This window comes from Glandiceps talaboti, chromosome 1 (genome assembly GCF_964340395.1).
Source record: "Glandiceps talaboti chromosome 1, keGlaTala1.1, whole genome shotgun sequence".
NCBI lineage: Eukaryota > Metazoa > Hemichordata > Enteropneusta > Spengelidae > Glandiceps > Glandiceps talaboti.
Window position 1 is genome coordinate 14589825 of NC_135549.1, and position 22808 is coordinate 14612632.

The following is a 22808-nucleotide window of genomic DNA, read 5'->3' on the forward strand; positions in this document are numbered from 1 at the left end:
AATGGTTTATTTACAAATTATACATACAAGACTGTACATAACAAAATTACATGTTACAAGTGATATACAAGTTAAATTAAATTCCAGTACTACATTGAGATCACGGAAATCAGATTAACTTAATATGTATTCTATACATATACTTTGTGGTTGGCATTTTGAAGACTGTACTTACTAGCTGTAAAATGACAAAGTGAGTTTGAACAGTGAAACATACTTATAAACACTACAAATCAACATTCCATAAAGATCATCACTGAAACTTGATTTGCAGTAAACGCGTTGAAAAAAAACTGTATTTGTCATCTATCAGATCTTGTAGAAAAATTCAAGTTATGGTATTACTATTATGGTAGCAACTATGCGCACTTTGCTAAGTGGCTCATAGTTCAAGGTAGAGGGAGAGGGCATAGTAAATTCAAGTTATGGCAGCCACTATGCACAGTTTGCTAAGTGGCTCATAGCTCAAGTTAGAGGGAGAGGTCGTAGTAAATGCAAGTTATGGCTGCAACCATGCACAGTTTGCTATTAAGCTAATAGTTCAAGTTAGAGGTAAAGGGCGTCAAGTCATGACATCAACTATGCACAGTTTGCTTAGTGGCTCATAGTTTTAGTTAGATGGAGAGGTCATAGTGAATTCAAGTTATGGTTGCAACCATGCACAGTTTGCTATTAAACTCACAGTTCAAGTTAGAGGTAAAGGGCATCAAGCAACTATGCACAGTTTGCTTAGTGGTTCACAGTTTAAGTTTATAGAGGGAGAGGGAGAGGTCATGGTAAACTCAAGTTATGGTAGAAAATTTGCTAAGTAGTTCATAGTTTTAGTTTTTATAGAGGGAGAGGGTATATGGTAGATTCAACTTCAGAATTATCAAGTTTTGATAGTCACTGTGTCCATTTTTTTATACAAAGATGTTCACAGTTTTAAATGTAGGGGAAAAAAGGCATTAGATGGCATAAAAGCTTCAACTTAAGTTGATAAATAGCTCACAACAAACACTAAAACTACTGCACAGAGCAAACTAGTAACATTAGACGAAAACACAGCACATGGATACTGTAATACTGTCAATGCGTTTACTGTATACATTCACTAGTTTATACTGTACCATCAATTATTTGATTATATTGTAATAAGTATTTTTGGATGCCGTATGGTTTTTTGCATATGTAATGAGTACTGTCAACAATGTTGAATAACATTACAAAGTTTAATATAATGGATCATATTAGGAAACAGAACTGTCTGTTGCCGTTGAGAAATCCCTTCGGATCATTGCAAAGCCAAACATGACTCATTACTTAGAGACAGACTTACAGTATCCATTTGTATATGCACACAAACTACACTGCTAAATAACAAACAAGTAAGGCATGCATTAATTAAAAAAGTTACTTGAAATGTAAGATGATGTTATGCAGCTATCACTTGCAGAGCAGTCCAGGTATTAAAACACTTTTCTAAACTACTGCTACTACCAAACCAATAGCGAATGTTTAGCCAAGTAAAAGACAGCAAAAAAAACCAAGGGTGATTGTCTGAAGAATCTCTGATAGAGTGAATACAGTTGACTGATATACCTCACTTTGGCATTACAGGAAAGTAGATGTATAGTGGCTTTATTTGGCAACTGATGATGTGAATTACGAACTATCCTGGAATTCTAATTTCATTAAAAAAAAAATTGACAACGGAGTTGAACTGGAAGACACTTTCTGTCCTTAACTTATTACATTATCCAACTATTTACAAAATAGTGACTTATTTTCAGTTCTTTTAATAATTTGTAATATCTACAACATGAATATGAAATTGAATTCAAAATTGAATAATATATATATTCTTTAAACTTGGCACAGTACCAAAATGGAGGAGCAAAAACTGAGTTCGTGGTGATAACCAAACCATCGGACGGTATATTGTATTCAGTTACCAAACCTTGAACAATAAATAGTGTCTATGGACGGCATTCCTCTATTCATCATTCATCGCCCACTTCAAACCAAACCAGTTAGCAATTGTACACACATGGACGGTTTAATCAATGACTGATCCAGTGTGTCCTGGATTCTTTAGTTTGGTGGTAGATGCCTTGTCCAAGAAGTAGGCTGGTGGGTCGTCGTTATTCCACGTGACAGAACTTATTTTGCCTTGTAGTTTCTGGTAGGCTGTCCTGAAGACACAAGATAATGAAAAGATGGTTGGATTGTGCACTGTAAATAATGTGTACAGTTACACTATGTGTACGCTTTAGAATTAATTTCCTATTGTCTACTGTGTAGCTTCATCAACCATTACGATTATGATCATAAAATTAACATGTTTTCTGAAATGAAATTACTTCTACATATCGTAAAGAAAATAATTTCAACTCAGCAGAGATTAGTTAAAGAGTTCATCGTTCTGTTGATCAATATTTTCAAATGAAGATAGACAGCGAGTACTCCAGCTTTTAAAAGTACAAACTTACTGTCAATGAAACTTGTATGAATAGTGACAAATTTATAACTTCTCCTGTACTAAGAAAATCTGCTTTTTTGTAGATGTTCACTTAAATCACTAACAGCATATTGTTAAAATGTGGCTATGATTAACACAAGGATAACCAAAGTGAACATTTTCTACAGACACGGTGGTGGTCTGATATAGCATAAATGAAAAAAAATAAAGAAAATGACTTACTTGGTGACATTTCTACAGAACAACATGACCAGTACTTTAAGGCGCTTACATCCCTTGCGCAAATACCTCAAGGACTTATCACTTACATGCACACACCCAGATATATCTAGGGTATGCAGGTAGTGACAAACCCCAGAAAGGTACTGGATGCTCAAGTCCGTAAGCTGAAATAGAAAACAAAACAAGAAAATACACAATAAGTATCGACATGGCAACTGTCTAACAAACAAAAGTAAAAAAAATAGAATTTTGAATGGTTGTACTCATCAAACTAAAATGATAACAAAATAAAAAATTATGAGAAAAAAATCGGCAACCCCAAAAGAAAAGAAATTAAAAAAGGTAGAAAAAATAACATAGTAATCAAATCAATAGAATTACTATACATAATGATTTTAGAATGAAATATAATGGTAAAAAATGAATGTACAGTATAATGACAAATATCTTTATATGTAACAGCTGGTGCAGTAATACCACAGCAGTAACAGTTGAAATCGTCAATAAATCAACCTCCACACAAGTGTTGTCATGGCAACACAGTGCTGGTTATAGGCTTCAATCACTTCAGGCAGCTTATGTGCAAATACCCTACTGGTAACAGTTTTTATTAGAAAATACTTTGCATACATGTTTTCATTTCACTGAATACCCTCCCCCACCCCACCCCAATCAGCTGTTGTAAATTGATCTGAAAGCTTGATCAATTATTGTGAAACAGTGAGAACACACACATACTATACCATATCAAGTGCTGCATAGTCTGATAGATTGGCAACTACATACGCTGTGCTGTGATGGCACTGTTAGTTATTAAAGCAGGTAACAGGTTAAATTACAACATAACTTGTACATTTCAAAACTCTGTTAATCTCTGTATGTATTTACGTATGTCTTCGTTTTCATGGAATTCATCAGTTGTGAATTTGGTAATTTAAAACAAAAATTTAAAACAAGTTACACACACATACACATATACACACAGACACAGACACAGACACATACACACAGACACACATAGACAGACACAGACACACAAACACACACACACACACACAGACAGACATAGACAGACAGACAGACACAAACTGACAGACAGACAGGCGCATGCACACGCGCGCACACGCACACACACACACACACACACACACACACACACACACACAATCTGTGTTTAGATATACATGTATTTGTATATGGCAGATGTTACACTGTAGTGACAAAGATCACACATTGAACAAATCGTCAAATATATCATGTTTATAAAAGTCTGGTGAATTTTATATAATATTTCCATTTAAACACAACTATCCTGATAATGTGATGCTACCTAGAGACATTTCTCTGATAAATAGCACTCACTAGAGGTATTGCTGTCTTGCTTGTAGCCCACATTCACATCAACTACATAGTGCATTGTGTGACTTTAGTGCTGAACTTGCCACTAGAGGGCATCATTCATTGAAGGGTCTAGTTATTTGGGTGTTATCCATATCACAAGTGCTTAGATCACAAAACTCTTCAATTCATTTTGTTTGTATCTGTGCCAACTTACCATATGACAACCTGTCAGATTGAGAACTACAAGGCGACGACAGCAGAATGCCAGGTTTTTAATCGCACTATCAGTCAATGCTGAACAGTGGGATACATCTAATCGTTCTAAGTCCCGACACTGCTGGGCAAACTTCTGTATTCCTAGATCAGTGATCTGATAACACTCCGCAATAGTGACATCTAGTAGTCTTGCATTACCACCCAGTGAAGCCAAACCCTGCAATATACACATGCATAGATGTCAGGTCTTTCGGGAAATTACCAATTCTAGTCTAATTCGTGTACCAACATTTTATAATCAAAGAGAGGAATTACTGTAAGTGTAGGTATGCATTGTATGTTGATGTAAGGAATGGAAAGGAATGATGGCTTGAGAGACAATGATGAACTTACCGAGTCTGAAACATTACACCCTGAGATATCAACTGACACCAATGATGGCATACTGCCTAGGAGTTCCACGCCTGCATCTGTGATGTGTTCACAGAAACAGAAACTGGCATACGTCAAGCTGTGACACCTGTAAATTACACATAAAAATAGTTACTCTAAAAATTACAACATGCATTTGTCAATGTCATTACTGCCACTGCCCCCCCCCCTCCCCCCCGTCATCATCCTCCTCCTCCTCCTTCTCCTCATTGTCGTTGTCATCGTCGTCGTCGTCGTCGTCATTGTTGTCATCATCGTTGGTGTCGTAATAATTTGTTTACTGTTTTTTTAAAACCTATGCCGTGAGTTCTTTCATCACAGATATAGTACTTTTGAATACACTGTTATTTATGACAAAGTGTTAAAAAATATTCAATATACAGTCCCTTAATCACTGTGATTACCATCATTCATAAAAGCCAATGATACTTTTCCCACAGTATAATGATGTTAAAATACACCAGTGCTGACTTGAGTACATCTCCAATAATTCAAAATCTCTACTAGACATCTGAGTCACCAAATCTATGACAACTAAGACTTACTTCTGCATGATTCTGAGTATTGATACATCACTGACTCTCACACAGTTAGTTAGATTCATTTCACGTATCCGTGGGCCTGAGGGACCTTCCACCATCTGTCGTACTCCGGTATCACTTATCCTGCAAAATGTAGGCTTGTTACATATAGGAATGTACAGCTTCAATATCTGATTAAACATGGGTTGTTTGGTTTTTTTAGCAATTTGTCACTGGTAAATAATGACTTTACACTTGTTTGATTACCTGAATTATAGTGAAAAGTGCAGCTGAAAAATACAGTTATACGTATCATAAACAGAGATGAAAGAGATTAGAAAGTGGGTTAGGAACCATGTATTTCAATGAAGGTCTTAGATCTTAGAATATGAACGTATTTTAGCCATTTGCAATGTCTGAATTTACAATGTCTGATTCATGTATGTAAGTAAACATATAAACACAAAGTGTCACAAAATATATAATTTGTTACAAGAATGAGTACACACTGTATACTCAATCATTCAAATATTTCAACACAGCATGGTATCCGATAAGTAAACACAGTAAAAAGAAAGTGTTCGTACCTGACACAGTCAGCAATATTGAGTACATTGACATTCCTGCATGCTGATAGTGATTTCAGTGTTGCATCTGTCAGTCTAGGGCAGTCAACCAGGTACACATGACGTAAATCATGACAATATTTGGCTAACTGTTTCATTCCTACATCAGATATTCTGTTATTAGCTGAAATCAAAAGAATATATATTGTATTGGGCAGGCTCTTTGATTTATTTCTTGTATCATATTTATTTCATCTCATCTCATTTCATATCTACTATCACCCTGTAGTGTGACCACTAGAAGTCTTACCATTCATTCTTGTCACCTTTTTCCATGCATCATTGTTTACCAAGGTAGTATACATGTATGTCAGACGATACTGGAACACAAACACACTACACTACTATTGCAAAACTTGACATTATTTACACTACAAAACATGCCTGGTTGATCTTCATGACTGTGTTTGATTTGTATTTACCAAAATCCATGATGAGTTCCATTTGTGATATTGCTGTGTTATCCTCAATATTTAACCTTCTGTCAATTTTAATATCTATGAAATGAAGTCTCCGTGTAATTACTTTAAGTTCTGTTCAATCATGTGTTTTTTTTTCTTGTCACTCTGATTACTTTGCCAAAACAGTAACTCATGATTACTCTATCACTGAGAGGAAGCAGTGTCTGGCTTGCAAAGACTTTGTCATAACATTACTATATAGCCTACACCACAAACCAACTCCATAGTCCTACCTATGACAGGCCATTCTTACACATTATGTGATATTGTATTCCTTACCTTCTAATCTGATACGTTGTAATTTTCTATTGACAGCCATAGATTTCATGGCTGAATCACTGAGATGTGGTGCTCCTAGTAGTGAAATTGCACGGATGTTATGACACTTGTTAGTAATTGCTGATATACATTCATCCTTCAGTGTATTACTGTCATTCATATAGATGGACTGAAGGTTGGAACAACCATGTGCGATATTCTTAAAACCATCAGGTGTGATCTGTACGGAGGAAACAAAAAAAATGAGTCAAATATCAGTTTTGAGCATGGAAATCTTAGTATTGTGTTGTGATGTATACAGACATCAAGAGTTGACATAAACAAACATACCTGATCGACATTGAAATTACATGTAAGCTTTTGAAACACTACATCATTCATGGAAATTTTGAGGAAATGGAACTGTTACAATAGTGTTTCTCTACACCTGTGGACTTATTCACCAGTCTAGGTTGATCACATGACTCACCACTGGAATCATGTGACACATGAATGGAATCCAACATGTATGAAAGATGGAAAACAACTGCCACTATAGCTGTTACTGATATGATTGTACCATGTTTTGGTGATGGTAAGGTAAATAACCACCTCTGACATATTTTTCTCTACAAAACAGAAAGGCATTAATTGGGAAACTAACTAGGTTTTTATCACTTTTTGAATACATTGTAGTGATATCGAAAGAATGTACAGATTTGATTACCTGTGTACATCCAGAGAGATCCAAGTAGATTAATTTACGACAACCTCTGCCGTTAGCCAAGTACTGCAACCCTTTGTCTGAAAACCTCTTGCAATAAGCTAGACTTAGATACTGTAAATTTGTACAGCACCTACAAAAAAGATAGACAGAGGAAAAAATATATTCACTATCATATTGTCCATTATCTGATAAGGATTACACCTCGGTGAGAAAAAAACAGTTGACTGACAGAGCTAGAGAAAGGTTGGTCTGAAACAAATCAATTTTCATATCTAGTCTGTATTGAGCCACTGTTAACAGAACAATTATGCAAGAACGTGTGATTCTATTTTGTTATTTAGAAAGATAAACTGACGATAGGTCTTACTTTGCAAGGACTCTGAGCGTGGCATCACTGACCAGGGTATGTGATAGATTCAGGTAAAGCAATATATTGCAGCCTTCAGCTATCTCCTTCATCATATCATCAGTAACACCAGTACACTCGGAGATATTGAGATCTTGAAGGTTTCTACATTGGCCTGAAAATAATATAAAATTGACAAATTGAACGATGTCACTGGTCATTCAGAATGAATGTTTTCATGGATGTGTAAAAAAATGCAGTTAGTAATCCCTCTCCCCACCAACCTCATTCACACCTCCCCATTTATATAGTGAATTCGTGTATTTAAAGTTGCTTGAAACATGTACACCTAGTCTATCTATTACAGGTTGAACAACAACAACAACAACAACAACAACAACAACAACAACAACAACAACAACAACAACAACAAAGACAATGTTATTTATTTTCTTTTGAGATGTGTTTCTTCCATTGTTCTTACCTATTGAGATGAAACTGGGTTTCTTGAGATGAGCACATCCTCTCAAGTTCAAATGTATCAAGTAAGGTCGACATTTATTGAGTAGTGTTATCACAGTAATATCAGTTACCCTGCAAAGAGGAGGAAAATCAAACTCTGGGTATTAGTGAGACTTAACGTTGACTATAAAGCACCTCAGCATACTGAAACAGATGTGAATAAATAAATGACGGTTAGTAGAAATGGTTAGACTAGAAAAAATGAAAGGGTTAATATGACATTACTGGTTATAAATGATGGAAAAAAAATTAAAAAAATAAAGTTAGATATGTTACATGTCTTCTGATATCTACAGTTGAAGTGAATGACTCATGGTGGTGGTGTAGGTGTGATGACGATCTGACCATGATGGACTGACTTTACCTCGCATGCTGGTAAACTAGTTCAATTCTACCTACGTGAAATCTACAGAACTTCACAAACTCAACACAATCACACTATTGTCTTCCAGCAAATAAATACTAAATTTCTAGTTTTGCACACTTTGCACACTTTGAAAAGAGAAGTTCATGTTTGACTTCATTCTTTTCTTGTTTAATCCTTATATAAACACTAATAACATTAAATTTAAATCAAAACCAAAACTGTGATGTCTAAAAATGAATGAACAAATGCACATAACATGCAAACACATGAATTACTTCACATACAAACATTGGTTGTGGCAAGCAATTCACATTTCAATCATACAATATCAACTTGTGATTCTCATGGGCAATACAAAATCTTGAACTTTAAACTTGAAACTAAATTTTTTTAAATTAAAAATATGGTATTTCCCTTGACAATAAAGAAATTGAAGATTGTGTCTACATTTTGTACAAGAAACATCTAACCTCAGACCACGGTACGTTTGGTGGTCTGAGATCTAACAAACCTTTTTACCAATATTACAAAAATGAAAATAAATCTTAACTGTTACAGCAAATTTTTGGAATGGAAAACCAAATTGTGTCAACTTTATTACACTGGTGGGTAACTCAAACTTCAGGGAAAATTGAGAGACTCAGTTCTTGAAAATCAAATGGTGAACACTCTGGTTTCTTTCTATGGAATACTATATAACTGGTGTATTTGATGTGGCACAGTTTTCAGAACTAAATATACTTTTTGATGATCTGCTCTTGAGGTGGTTTCTTTCACAGATTTGCATCTCTGCACCTAAATCTAGTCTGGTCTTTACATTGTGTAATACAGGCTGTGCACTATCTCAAGTTGTGAGGGTGGATATAGTAGCGTGTAAATACTGGCTACCAGTTACATTCTGGCTTTGTGCAAATGATAGAGTATTGGATCATCAGTTAATTGCTCTATGGTTGGAGACAATAAGAGGCATTCTTCCACACGTACACACAGACTTTTAAAGAACTTTCATAATATATTTAAGATATTTCAGGAGTACTGTACTATTCTTCACATTTCTAAATAACAGTTAGACTTGAAATTTTTTATATATTCAACTGACTACACATTCTTAGATATGAACATGTGACTGTGAATAATAGCCCCTTATTTTTAAATTGAACAAAAACAATAGAAGAAGCCCTAGCAGCTCAGTGGTTCTGAAGAGAAAAAAAATGAATGTCTTTTTGAAAGCTAATCTCAATGATTTCATAAGAGTGACACCTGACATTACTTTATCAACAACGGTAAGGAAAATTACCCCCAACTATTATTATATTATCTTTGTAATCTGTACATTCCATCAGTTTACCAACCATTTTGTTCAAATGTGGAGTTAAAGCTGGTGAAGTATTGTAGAAGAACGCCTCTGATTACCTCCCCCCTTTCAGTATCAACTGATGCATGCTGTCATTTTGATTGGCACTGTAACGCTGTGTCAAGATGCAAACAAGGAATAGAGTGCATATTTACCCATTCTTTAACCTTTAAAAATACCATGCGGCATGCGACAATTGCAATATAGATCACATTGGAGAGAAACATTGTAAATCTGGTTAGTGTAACAGAGAGAGAGAGAGGATGACAAATAAAAAACCCAACGGACTCACCAGGACACCACCATGGACCAGTGATAGCAACACAACACACAATAAGTTAGAACAAGCAACACACATTTGAGATCCCAACAAGGACACACTTTGATAAGTAGAGGTAACCCATGAATAAATGATAGAACAAGCTTTTTACATGTGTTCATTTACTTAATGCACTCCTGTATTGATTTGACTTCACATTATCACAGATTCAGCAAAGCAGTTTATATTTTACATAGCAACTTATACACGATGCAAAATTATGCATTGACCGCGATGCTAGAATGGAAAAACATGCATATTTGTGTAATATAATGTATGCATATTTATTGATTTGTACAAACTTGTGAACTTTGTGTATGCTTTGATTTCCCGTTATTTTAATCCATACAAATTATGATGCCTTTTTGATACATAATGATACACAATATTTTTTACATGTCCACGGTCAGTTATATTACAGGGGTAATTGTTTAATATTATATGATGTGAATACAAGCATCAATATTTTGTATAGGCAAGCAATGTAAACACTGCAAATTGATTTAGCTTTGTTACCCTGCGGTTGAGGAGTGACATACGTTACAGACACAAGTGAATCACAAAAAATAGTTATAATATACAATATGGGTAAAAATTATACATTATATTATATAGGTAGGGTGAGGACGATGACATTAAACATATATATTATACTTCAACTTTACACTAACACTAATACCTAGACAAATGTACATGACTGTAAACTTGACAAATGAGTAATTAGTACCGGTAGAAATATGACATCGAACAGTACAAATTACATAGGCTTAACTAAAAATATTCATTTTTGTTACGTGCATCAATTAAATCACTTTTATATTTCCATAATTGTGTTTATTGATTCTTTACCAATACATCAAAACTGGGTAACATGAAATATTCTTTGGTCCAAAAAAAAAATAAATTGATCAAAAGCTGACATTGCATTATCAATACAAGCACTTGGGAACAATTTTATCATAATCAATATTTTGAATATTAATATGAAAGATGGACTTCATTTCTCAGGAGTATTGACCGATATTTGATATGCAAAGTAGTAGACTTCTCTTCTTGTGGGTAAAAATAAACGAAAAAAAAAAGACACATAAACTTTATACTCACTTATGTCTGACAGTGGATAGATCAAGCTATAAGATGAAATATAGAGTGAATATTTAGTGTATAGACATTAAAAATCACATGGTTGCAATTAGTCCCAAATGCTAAACTAAATTTTAAGATGACTTAATAGTCATACAGTTTAAATCACATGACTGCATCAACTCCAAACTCTAAGTCACTACACTTAGAAGCAACACACAGAAAATATTGATTTCTGATTATTTCCCCACAACACCTCTGAATTAGTCTGATCAGTAGTTGTGTAAGATGAATAGCATGTATACATTTACAAAGAGGTATACTGACAGTGGTAAATCATAGCTGTAAAAACCACTTTACGTAGAGACTCTAAGTATTATCAGCGTACTACTTATAAAGTGATAAAGTAAATGAAATATGAATCACAACTGTTAATATTTCAAGCTTTTAAAGAAAATCAAAGTTAATTGTGAAACTGTACTGTTGTAGTAATGTCTAAAACTAGATGTAACATCCTTAGACCACTGCCAATTTTTGTAGAATACAATTTATGTATGTAAACACACTAAGATCAGAGTTCTCCCTCAATAAGGTATTAAACATGATATGAGTGCAAAACACTTTTTGTAATTTCTGAATGCCATCTTGAAAAAACAAAAATCATAACTCCAAACCACTTTCTAATTGTTCTATGCAAAAATGGTATTAAAACAGATAGATGACCCCCACAGGTCATTTTTTCTCTGTATCTGACTGGTAGCTATAGAAGGTGTTACTGCCTTAGGGCTCTCTTATGAAATAATTATGCTGCATACTGTTAACTATTGATACTTTTTTTATACATGACCAGTAAAATGACCAAATCAATGACAATTGTACTCACCCTGCTCCATAGACTACTAGTTTGTGTTATCATCTTCCATGACCTGCATACCATGGCACATCGTCCAAGATCAGAGATATCAACATAACTGAATATCTGCCAATATAAATTTACTATCATAAAGACACTACTACTTTGTAAATCTTAATAAAGCCTAATAAAAAAAAATTGTGTGGTTCCAGTTACACTCAATTTTAGAATAGGTGGGGTAGGTAGATTTTGTATTTTATTTTATTATAATTTTTTTTTCATGTGTGAGTGTCGAGTTCAGGTTTTCCATTGTTTTCCAAATGGTCTCTGTGTTGTTTATTTCATCAAAGCCATTACAGATTGGAAGAACAGTTTCAGAGTGTCATTTTAAGTTGATGGCAGTTTCCACATCCAATATTTCTCACGAGACTTCACAATTTTTGCAATTTTATTATTTTTTTCTTGAATACATAAACAAAAGTTCAGGGTCATAGTGAAAAGCTAGGTGGGGTCAGATAACCGGAACCAAATAATTATTTGTTTAGGCCTAATGGGAGGAAATTGAAAATTTTGATAATTTTTCCTCACCTTAATAGCTGCTCTTCTTGGCAACATCGATATATCATCTCTAGCCTCTCCTCTAGGTCCTAAGTGGTCATCATCATCACCTAACTCACCTCTCTCCAGTCTCTGTAGAGATGATTTCAACAAAACATTTGATAAAACTAATAACATCTCTCGTCAATTTTACTACACTTTTTATGATTTATGACAGACAAAGCATTTAAAAACACAGGAAACAGTATTATCAGATTACTAATAACATTTACAAATTATCAATAAATCAACACAGGATATACTATCATAGTTATGATTTATTAAATTTCATATATTTCTAGTTTAACTTATACACTAAACAGAAATGTATTAACCACTTCAACATATATTACATCCTGTAACTAATATATCCGGACACAAATCAATAGTTTAAAATTTACAACACTATTTGCTAAGTATCTTTACATAGACTATCATGATATCAGCACTCTAAAAACGTTCAATTTTTAACTGTACTATTTGTTATAGCTTGTATTATAATGTGTGCCCTATAAGCCAATATTGAATCACTGCAGTGGTTGGTGGTGGACCACTACTAAGAAATCCCAACCAGCAGTGACCAGCTGCCGACTGCCACCTTTTTCATTGAAATAATTGTGTATGTCACAATAGACCCATATATTTAATACATATTTTGGTTCATCAAGTGACACACACAATTATTTTCTTTTTAACCTTTTTTTACCCTCCCCAATCCAAATACTTTATCATGTATCTAAAAAGGATATAATTATCCATCATGTGTTAATTTCACATTCTTTTATTTTTCAATTCTGTTATCCAAAGGATGAAGACAAACAAACCATTCCTCAAGTGCCATGTACGAGTAAAAACAATAAACTGTTTAAAGGCCAATATCAGATTAGGATTAAAGTAGTTGTCTGGCAGCGTCATACAAAGCTAGTCCTAAACAAAAGAATGATGATGTCAAAACAGTAGTAATCAAGACCTTGGAATTCAAACATTGGGGTTTAAGATAAAACATCTGTTTAGGTCTTAGACTTAGAGAGCACACAGAAACTAAACATGTATATACTTATTTTACATTGTGCTCTAATTAAAAGAAACGAACATGAACTTTGTCTAAAATTAAGCACAACTGTTACATAACATAACATAACATAACATAACATGTTACATGCTAAAAACAAACAACATGAAATGATAAACACACAACGTGCAGGTATGTGCCTATACAGGTATGTCTTTTACCTAGATCTATCTAGCTAATATCTCTCTACCTAACTTACCAGGGCTTGTGACTATACACATCAACACAAATGGTGGACAGTGGAACCAAGACAAAACAAGTGAAATAAAAGAATGAATGAAGTGAAGGGTACAATGAGCCTGTGTATGTGTGTGGAGGATAACTGTGTTAACACTGTGAAGTAAGTGGCAAGTCTACTTTGTGCCTAACTCTATTCTTACTTCTACGATTCAATTCTACTTTACATGAAAATGATAGCATAAAATTTCATATAATCCATTGGCTGTAGCATGTAACTTGTGGGTTGGGAGTTAACAACTGTTGATTCAGTGTCAAAATAACTGTTCATTGTGTATTCCCTTGATTTTTACTTACACCGAGTGTAATTCCAAGATTGGTCTAATCTCTGTCATACATGTATGCCTATGCAGAACCTTTGGCATTGAAGCCAAAATTAGAGCTCTATGATGAATGTGTTCCACTCAGAATTATACCAAATCATCTACATTCATCATTACATGTGCTGGTAGTTAAAACCTAAGTGTTTTACTTTACATTTCACATCCTGAAGGCAATTCAATCCACAAAATTATAACTTTCAATAATTCTTCCTCTTTTTTCTAATTATAGTTCTTTTTTTATAATCTACTGCTTATAAATTCAGCAATCAAACAAATTTTACAAAACAGTGATAAATTAATATTTCTGAGTCCGTAAAACAAACTATAAATCATCTTGATTCACTGCAGGTCTATCATACGAAACATGTCAACATTGTTCATATCATGACGTGATTGAGCAACTATCAACTGTGAATGAAGACTGGTGTTTTTAAACATACACATGGATGTACACATATACACTAAAATGAAAACTACAGTAAACATTTCACTGAGACAGCTTTGACATATGACAACATGGTGTGATGCCAGCACTAGCCCAGAGAGACTATCTAGCTTGGAAACGTCATTCATCAGAATATATTCAAGGCAGTATGTCAAGTCAGATAGCCAAGTCTCTGGGCTACACTGTCAAGTCAATATGTCAAGTCAGACAGCCAAGTCTCTGGGCAACACTGTCAAGTCAGTATGTCAAGTCAGATAGCCATATAGTCCCTGGGCTACACCAACACTTAGTTGCTGATGTATGGAAAGAAATCAAATGGCAAAAATATACGATAACAAATTTGGGAAGAACATGCATGTCATGACATTGACAAGTTTTCTGATGAAACTCATGGCACAAAATTTGACTCTCGTCATCACCACTAGAAATATGATTTTTAAGGCAATGATGTAGAATAGTCAGAATTCAATTATTTGCACAATCTAAGAAAAGGTACAGTAAATCCTTTTGTTATTAATATTTAAGAGTTGTGATTCACAATGTGTCATTCACTGAATCATCTTATTTCAGCAAAAGCAATAATACATACTCTCATTTAAAATGAACTTCTCTAAAATATAACACCATTTCATCTATATTTGCTATGATGCATATTAAGGGGCATTGGAACTATAACTGAATTGAACTGAAATGGTCTTGTTTTGACCATCCTGCACATCAGCTAATGACTCCTAGTATCCTTGGTTTTTAAGAATCTGTAGAAGTTTTCAACATCTGGCTACATAACAACAAGTCATTGCTAGGCTTACCTCAAAATATTCTCTTGTCCTTCTAGAGTCCAGCATTACATTATGCCAGGCTTCAAATACAAGGCGACTGAGTGAAGTATGAAACACTTTTTGAATCTTTGCAAAGGCCACTGTAAAAGATAACAGGATACCAATGATACACCTATAAATATGAAGACTATATGACCTCGTTGGTAAAAGAAAATTACATGTTAAAAGTTTGATAGGAATATTCTCTACAGTATACAGAGAAAGCGTAGTATTCTCTACAGTATACAGAGAAAGCGTAGTGCTAGTATTGTTGTATTACCACCCAGGTTGCTATGCTTGGCAAGTTTCCGCCACGATATAATACTTATAAATTAGGAGAAATGGCTGATCCCAATTTTCATATGCCTGTATGTGATGAGTACATCACATATCAGCGTGTGCTCTAATGTCAGACATGCATATGTTACGTAAACCATCATGCAAATTAGTATGCTATTGAAATGGAAATTATTCAAATTAGCTGCTGTCTTTGGTATCTATCATGTATGGGGAGAACACTAAGATCATAGCCCAAAAGATAGTCTTTACTACTTACATGCTTGTCTTTCTTTTCTAAATGTAAACCAAGCTACCCATTTATTCAAGTTTACTCTTTGTAATCTCAACTCATAGTATCTAGTAGCAGCAGCCATTTTCCTTGCCAACTCTATTCTCTTTTTCACTTTCCGTTCATGATACAAGATCCAGGCACTGTCAGACATGAAAAAACAAAGATTATACTAAGTACAAAACAAAAATTAAACATATATAATAGTTTTTTGTTTGAATTGGCATATATTTCTATTTTGTGTTTTTATTTTGCACAAGCTAACACATTCTTAAGATAACTCCAAATGGTTCACAACAAATACATCATACCGATATTGCTGCAAACCCTTCATATTTGTTTCTCAGTACGCAACTGTTTTCTGGGTACTAGAAATCATTAAAAAACACTGTGATTTGAATATATGTCAACTTACAATTATGTTTCTTTTTATTTATTTATTTATTTATTCACAAACCATTCCAAAAGGCTTGGCACAATAACAGGATGAGAGTTCAGTGCAGCAGGAAACCAGATTGTCAGGGGCAAATACGTTGTTCAATAGAGTTAAACTGAACGACATTCTTCTCACTAAGTTACAGCATGGTAAATTTAATCATACGCAGAGTGGGCTCAAACCCCAACTGCAGTGGTAAGAGGTAAGTGATTTAACCACTCGGCCACTGACAAGCCAATAAAAATCAAAACTTCAAAGCAGTGTTTACACTGAGCTATACAAATACATGCTATATATAGCTTTTACACAGCTATATATGTACGACTTACCTAAAACAGAGTTGGATCAGTTTAGTATTGTAGTGTTGATAGGCTACAGCATACTGTTCAGGTGACGGCTAAACACAACACAACCATCAACAAAAGTGTTAGTAAAAAAGGAACTAGCAAAATTGTACAACTTGGAATTTCAAATATGTTTAATTTCTGTTCATTGAAATGCATATTCAGTTTGCTAAAGTAATACTTTGAGTAAGGAAAAAAAATACAAATTTAGGTAAAACCGATGGTAAAAAGTCACTATATGAATGAATGAATAAATAAATTGTATTATACATAAGTATATAATCATGACAACAATTTTGAATATTCACTCCCAAACACGCACACATTTTATCATCGTTCATTCAAATGTGAGTGTGGTAAGTTTTGTATTAGCACACAGACAAGGAAAACATCTTTTCCTTAACTGTGAATTAGTGCAACATGATATGAAAATGTGATATTAAAATTGAGACACTGAACACCAATGTAAAAAAAAAGCAATTCGTTTCACAAGCATCAACATCAATAGTGACCTTATCAAACAAATTCATGTAATAGTCAAATAATGAGATTATATTTGAAACACAATCTAAGATAATATTGTTGATGAAATTGGATCAGGAACGCTTTACTTCCCATACTGAGTTTTGGATGGGTGAAATTTGATGTGTATAAATTTTACAGCACAGAATTAATAATATTACAAGTTTTAATAGCAATAGCGGTTATTTCTGTAAATAAGTCGATAGGAGAAACTAGGCTATTTTTCTGCTTTTAAAGCTTCAAAGCTTAGTGAAAGTAATTGCAAATAAGTGACAGAATGTATTGTTGACTTTACCATCCGTTCCCATGGCTGTTGCATTTGAAAGCATGAAGACAACAAGGTAGACCAGGTGTGAATGTACGAACATTGCGACACAGGTAATATGTTGATAATATATCCCAACAACCAAAAAATAATAAATAATACAACATGAGAATGATGAGAAATGAGGAAAACAATCGATCAATGGATTCATGCAATGTCAATACAAACACATGCAGAGTGGCTCTGTACAATGTACAATGTTATTAGTAAAACATGCAGGCAGATATATATATTCATAATTTCACATTATTGCATGGTCACAGGTCAGCAAGATAAACACATTTTATATTTACAGTATTTTATAATGCAGTACACACATAAGTTAGAAATGCATGCACACTCCTTGTTTCTACTCTAGGCATGATCTAAATCATAAGCATATGTAACACATGCAGTTTTTAAAAAAAAATAATATTGAATATTAAAATATGTAGAATGTATTAAAATAATATGCAAACAAACATCACAACACTTCACTCTCTTTCAAATACGTGCAATCTCCAAAACACTATAAAAACTAGTTAAATTCATGCACAGTGTGTTTTCTCATGGTAATACTTTGCATATACATCTTAGTAGTGGCCACATGGGGTGCCTACAATGTATATGAATCACACAGTGAGATGTCACATCAAAACAAGCATGCTCAGTTACACACGAAAGCTCACACCACATACATATATAGAAGCACTAACAGTATCGTCGTATAAGACACTCTGTCTTTGCTGGCTGGTCTGAGACTGAAGCAATGATCAACATCAAAATTCATGACATACATATGATTCAGGCAGTTTTGATATCATATTTACAACGCACTGATGTTATCAGGGTTAGACATGCTACAATTTAATAATGATAAAAATGAGTAGAATATACATTCAATGTAATATCAGAAGATATTATGACATATCGGTGGATTTATATAATGTCAATAAAATTGATATGAATATAATTTTAGTATTCATGTAGATATGTTAGTAATTTGAGTGAATTGTTAATACAAAATGAATATTGTCATGCACTATTACTGAAATGAATCATGAAAACTGAGATGAAAATCTAATATCTCATACATTAATAATTCAAATGTCTGTTATTAAAAGCAAATGATGGATCTTTGAGGAGATTGTTAATTTGATAATAAGAATGAGACTAGAAAGAGCTGTAGGCTTATATTGTTATGAGTAAAAACCATTATATATGAGTGACTTTATATTTATGTTTAGAGTACTAAATAAAAATTAAGATGCAGTTAGTGAAATGTAATCTATTTGTGGTCTCTCTTTATTTGAAATGGAGACCACATATAATAAACATGCCATGATTTTAATTTTTTTTTGTTCAATTTTTTGAATGATGAACTAATTTCATGCATAAATTCTAACAATGAGAATAATTTCTATAAATATGAAGGACAGATTTGATTTGAATGACATGCAATCATTGACTGATGACGACCAATGCAAAGACAGAGATGTCTTTATAAAAAAAAAATACTGATGCTGTATATATATGCATGAACCTGTAAGTTTTCGTCATCTATGTTGAAGACTCTATCCATATATTGGCTAGTGAGGGGTTTCTCTTTTGGTTTCAGCTCTTCTGGAATTAGAGCATCCCTGCAAACAAAAGAAACAAAATAACAATAATAAAATAATGCAGTGATGCAAACGATAACTTTGAATTGCCATTTTAGCATTTTTAGCAACACTGTGACTTCATGTTATACTTTGATATTTGCTGGAAACAAATTGCATATTCTGGTGGGGGGGGGTTCATTTTAATAGGAAGTTAAGGAGCTTTGAAGAAGTCACAAAGGAAGACATGAAAGATTAGTCAACTTGGATCTTCTGTTCTATGTTATGTTATTGTTAAGTCTAAGGAAAATGGAATAAATGATATCGGTTCAAAAGTTACATGTAAATTCATGCACCTATGTACATTGTAATACAAGGGGGGGGGGGGGGGGGGAGACCAATGAATTCTTAGTCATGTAATAATTTTCCTAACCATATTCTGGCATATTATATCCAAATATGCAATAATATTATGATATGACGGTTTATTAATCCACTATGCGTTAGGCTTTGAGTTTAGTTGACATTTTAAATGAACAACTTTGTGAAATTGAAACCTATTTTCTACATCATCTTAGTGACACTTTGGGAAGGTTTTTTGAAATCAGTGGTACTTTTCTGAAATGTATAATATCTTGTAAGATGTAATCAATCTATGTCATAGTCTTCCAAAAAGAAATAAAGGACCGATCATCCAAGATTTTTGCCTTACTTATTTTACCTAATCTTAAGAGTGTTTTTTTAATATATTCGTATTGAGTAATTATTACTGCTCAAATTTTGAGTTACTCTGCAGTATTATACAGATACAGATATTCATAATTTTAATGATACATGTAAATACTTTTAAACTTTATAACATCATCATCCCTTATATTTCAAGGATGGTTGTTTCTTTTAGAATGTCAAATTGAATTGTCAAGTCAAATTTGATGTTTGTAATTGCTATAAATTTGACTAATTATGGCCACCACCTTGAAAAAAAGTTTCAGGGCAAAAAATAAAATCACCAAACGCTTTTAATTATTTTCTGTTGTTGATTGAAAAGTTTATCTTTAATCGTCGATTTAAGAAGTCACGCCAATCTTACCAGACTAAATTCCTTTTTGAATATTGCGCAAAAATCGGATAACCTACAAAAGAATATGATGGGGAATGATCTTCATAATAAGTATTGGGATATTTTTGGAAGATTTTTGTGAACTGTAAGTGATTAGTTAGTGGTGTGAAATGTACATTTTGTTTTTCTCTTGATTAGAGACAATAAAAATTTTTTTTTTTAAAAATCAAAGAAAAAAATCAAAAAAAAAATCATCATTTCAAAAAATGTGGCATGTGAACATTATTTTCTTTGTGTAAAAACATACATCCAGTATTAAATAATAAGAGATTGTATATTCATAATATACTAAAAGCCTTTGTACTACTCACCATTTCAGATTTTCCAAACCCTGTACTGGGTCGCCTCTCATTCCCATAAATTGGCGTAATTTCTCTGCAATAAATTCCAATGGATCATCTGGGCAAATAACTGCTAACCCTGTGATTACAGACTGCAAACAAAAAAAATTTTATGAAGAAAAAATGTAAAAATCTAGCAGATTTTGAAAATTATGAATTTAATATCATGTACGACTTCATTTATTTATGGCAATGCTCTTAGTTTTTTATATAAATGTCTATTATTTCTTGATTTGAGATTGTTAAAATACGAAAACAACCCAAAAAAAAGTATGGGGGAAAAAAGTCTGTAAACACCTCATGCATGTAGATCTACATGTTTGCACATTATACTGGGAAATATGACTGTTTTCTTTATTTATTTAAGTTGCACAGCATGTGTTGATGTTAAATTATGACCCACAATGTCTGCACAAATGGTATATAGTATGATGAAATTATTTGTAGATTGGTAACAACAACTTTTCATCCATAATTCAAATGAATTGTAATACTAGTATTTGTTTTTGTGCATGAGTATGTGTGATTATACAATTTTATTATTCTTTGTTATTTTTGCAACCTTTGGGAGACTATGTCTGTTATTCTAGCTATTCAGTGTCTCTTCACCATCAAACAAAAATCTCTGCATTATGAGGACTATTATTATTACCGTACACGCAACTTTTTTCACATACACTCTACGCAGTAATAATGTTTTACATGGAAATGGCAACCGATCATGCAATAATTAGTCCTTGTTTTTGAGCTTTTATTTATTTATCTATTTATTTATTGGAGCTTTTAATCGTTCAAGAGTTTGCTAGTTTTGAGTGCAAACCCCTGAAGAATAAAAAGCTTAAAAGCAGGAAATCAAAGCTTAAAAACTAATGCTACCGTTACAGCTTCGCACATATTTCTAAGAACTTAGTCCCACGCTAAGAGGGAGGATGTGTGTACAAACGACTTTCATTTTCCCCTTCGAACATAAATCGATTCAAGAGTTATGTAAGAACAATTTACATGTAACCTAATACATGTACAACACTTTTGGTAATAAACTTCTGTACATTTAATAACTTGCAAAGTAGTGTGGTCAAATGTGGGCAATTTTAACAGTAACGCTTCAAAGCTTGCAGAATGTCTTTATTCTGAATATTCCCTGGCTACCTTAGAGAGTCAACTATAGATTAGCAATTAATATTTTTGCTTTTAATATGGCTAAAACGTGGAATTCTGAGATCTCGAACCACAATAATTTGTACCTATTCAACCATAAATATTACCTCATTATGTTGTGTGGGTTTTTTCAAAGCAAACGTTCAAAAAGTTGTATAATCCAAGCGCAACAGTTGCCACAGACCCTAGAGTTTACTACTATGCATAGAGGTAGAATCACACGGGCCTCCATGGCATGCACCCCAGGTTAGTGCATCTCTGCACCGAGGCATTTTCGCCAACCAAGAACACCGTTACCAAATTGACAACACAGAACTTTGTGATACTTCCGGGGATATTGTGAGATTATTTAGCGTAACGCCATGCCAGAATCGACCAGTCAGTAATACAGGACGGTGCGGTTTACTAATGGTGTCAATAATACTTCTGGGATTAACGGAAAGTATTGTGGAAAGCGGGAACAGCTGTCGAGCGCATAATGTAATATTTTGAGTCCTTACCTCAAAAATATCTGGAAGTTTATGCTTCCGGAGATATTTCCTTATCTCCGGATTCACGCCTTTCAGGGAAGCCATTTTTCAGCAAAAAGAGCAAATCGCGGATAGGAAATAAGAAAGCCTGCTTATATTGCCAACATCACGTTACCCTTGACCGAAATCAGCTCGAACACATTCGTATCCAAGAGTTCCACAGTTTGTAGTCGTCCGCCATTATGTCTCGAGGAGCAACCGCAGTTCCCGGATGTACATAACCACGGCTCGGAAAGTTCAATGACCTTTATTACAACCTCAGACAACTTGTGTTTGGTGGTCCGAC

At 33.7% G+C, this 22808-nt stretch overlaps 1 protein-coding gene across 3 annotated transcripts; it reads right to left on the reverse strand.

Moving 5' to 3' along the window:
• Nucleotides 1-90: 90 nt before the first annotated feature.
• Nucleotides 91-22696, reverse strand: LOC144453462 (F-box and leucine-rich repeat protein 13-like). Of its 3 annotated transcripts, XM_078144785.1 has the most exons (21): nucleotides 22493-22696; nucleotides 20805-20926; nucleotides 19319-19415; nucleotides 17767-17781; nucleotides 16935-17002; nucleotides 16158-16312; nucleotides 15593-15702; nucleotides 12698-12799; nucleotides 12140-12235; nucleotides 11278-11303; nucleotides 10010-10021; nucleotides 8096-8205; nucleotides 7633-7786; nucleotides 7266-7395; nucleotides 6560-6779; nucleotides 5781-5943; nucleotides 5218-5337; nucleotides 4634-4760; nucleotides 4239-4457; nucleotides 2684-2847; nucleotides 91-2174 (listed from the first exon to the last, which is right to left on the reverse strand). In XM_078144785.1, the coding sequence occupies exons 1-21, from the start codon at nucleotides 22565-22567 to the stop codon at nucleotides 2039-2041; spliced, it is 2421 nt and encodes an 806-aa protein (XP_078000911.1). In that variant the 5' UTR covers nucleotides 22568-22696; the 3' UTR covers nucleotides 91-2038. The 3 variants fall into 3 exon arrangements, with proteins under 3 accessions (XP_078000911.1, XP_078000896.1, XP_078000903.1); XM_078144770.1 differs by lacking the exon at nucleotides 10010-10021; XM_078144777.1 differs by lacking the exons at nucleotides 10010-10021; nucleotides 17767-17781.
• Nucleotides 22697-22808: the final 112 nt, after the last annotated feature.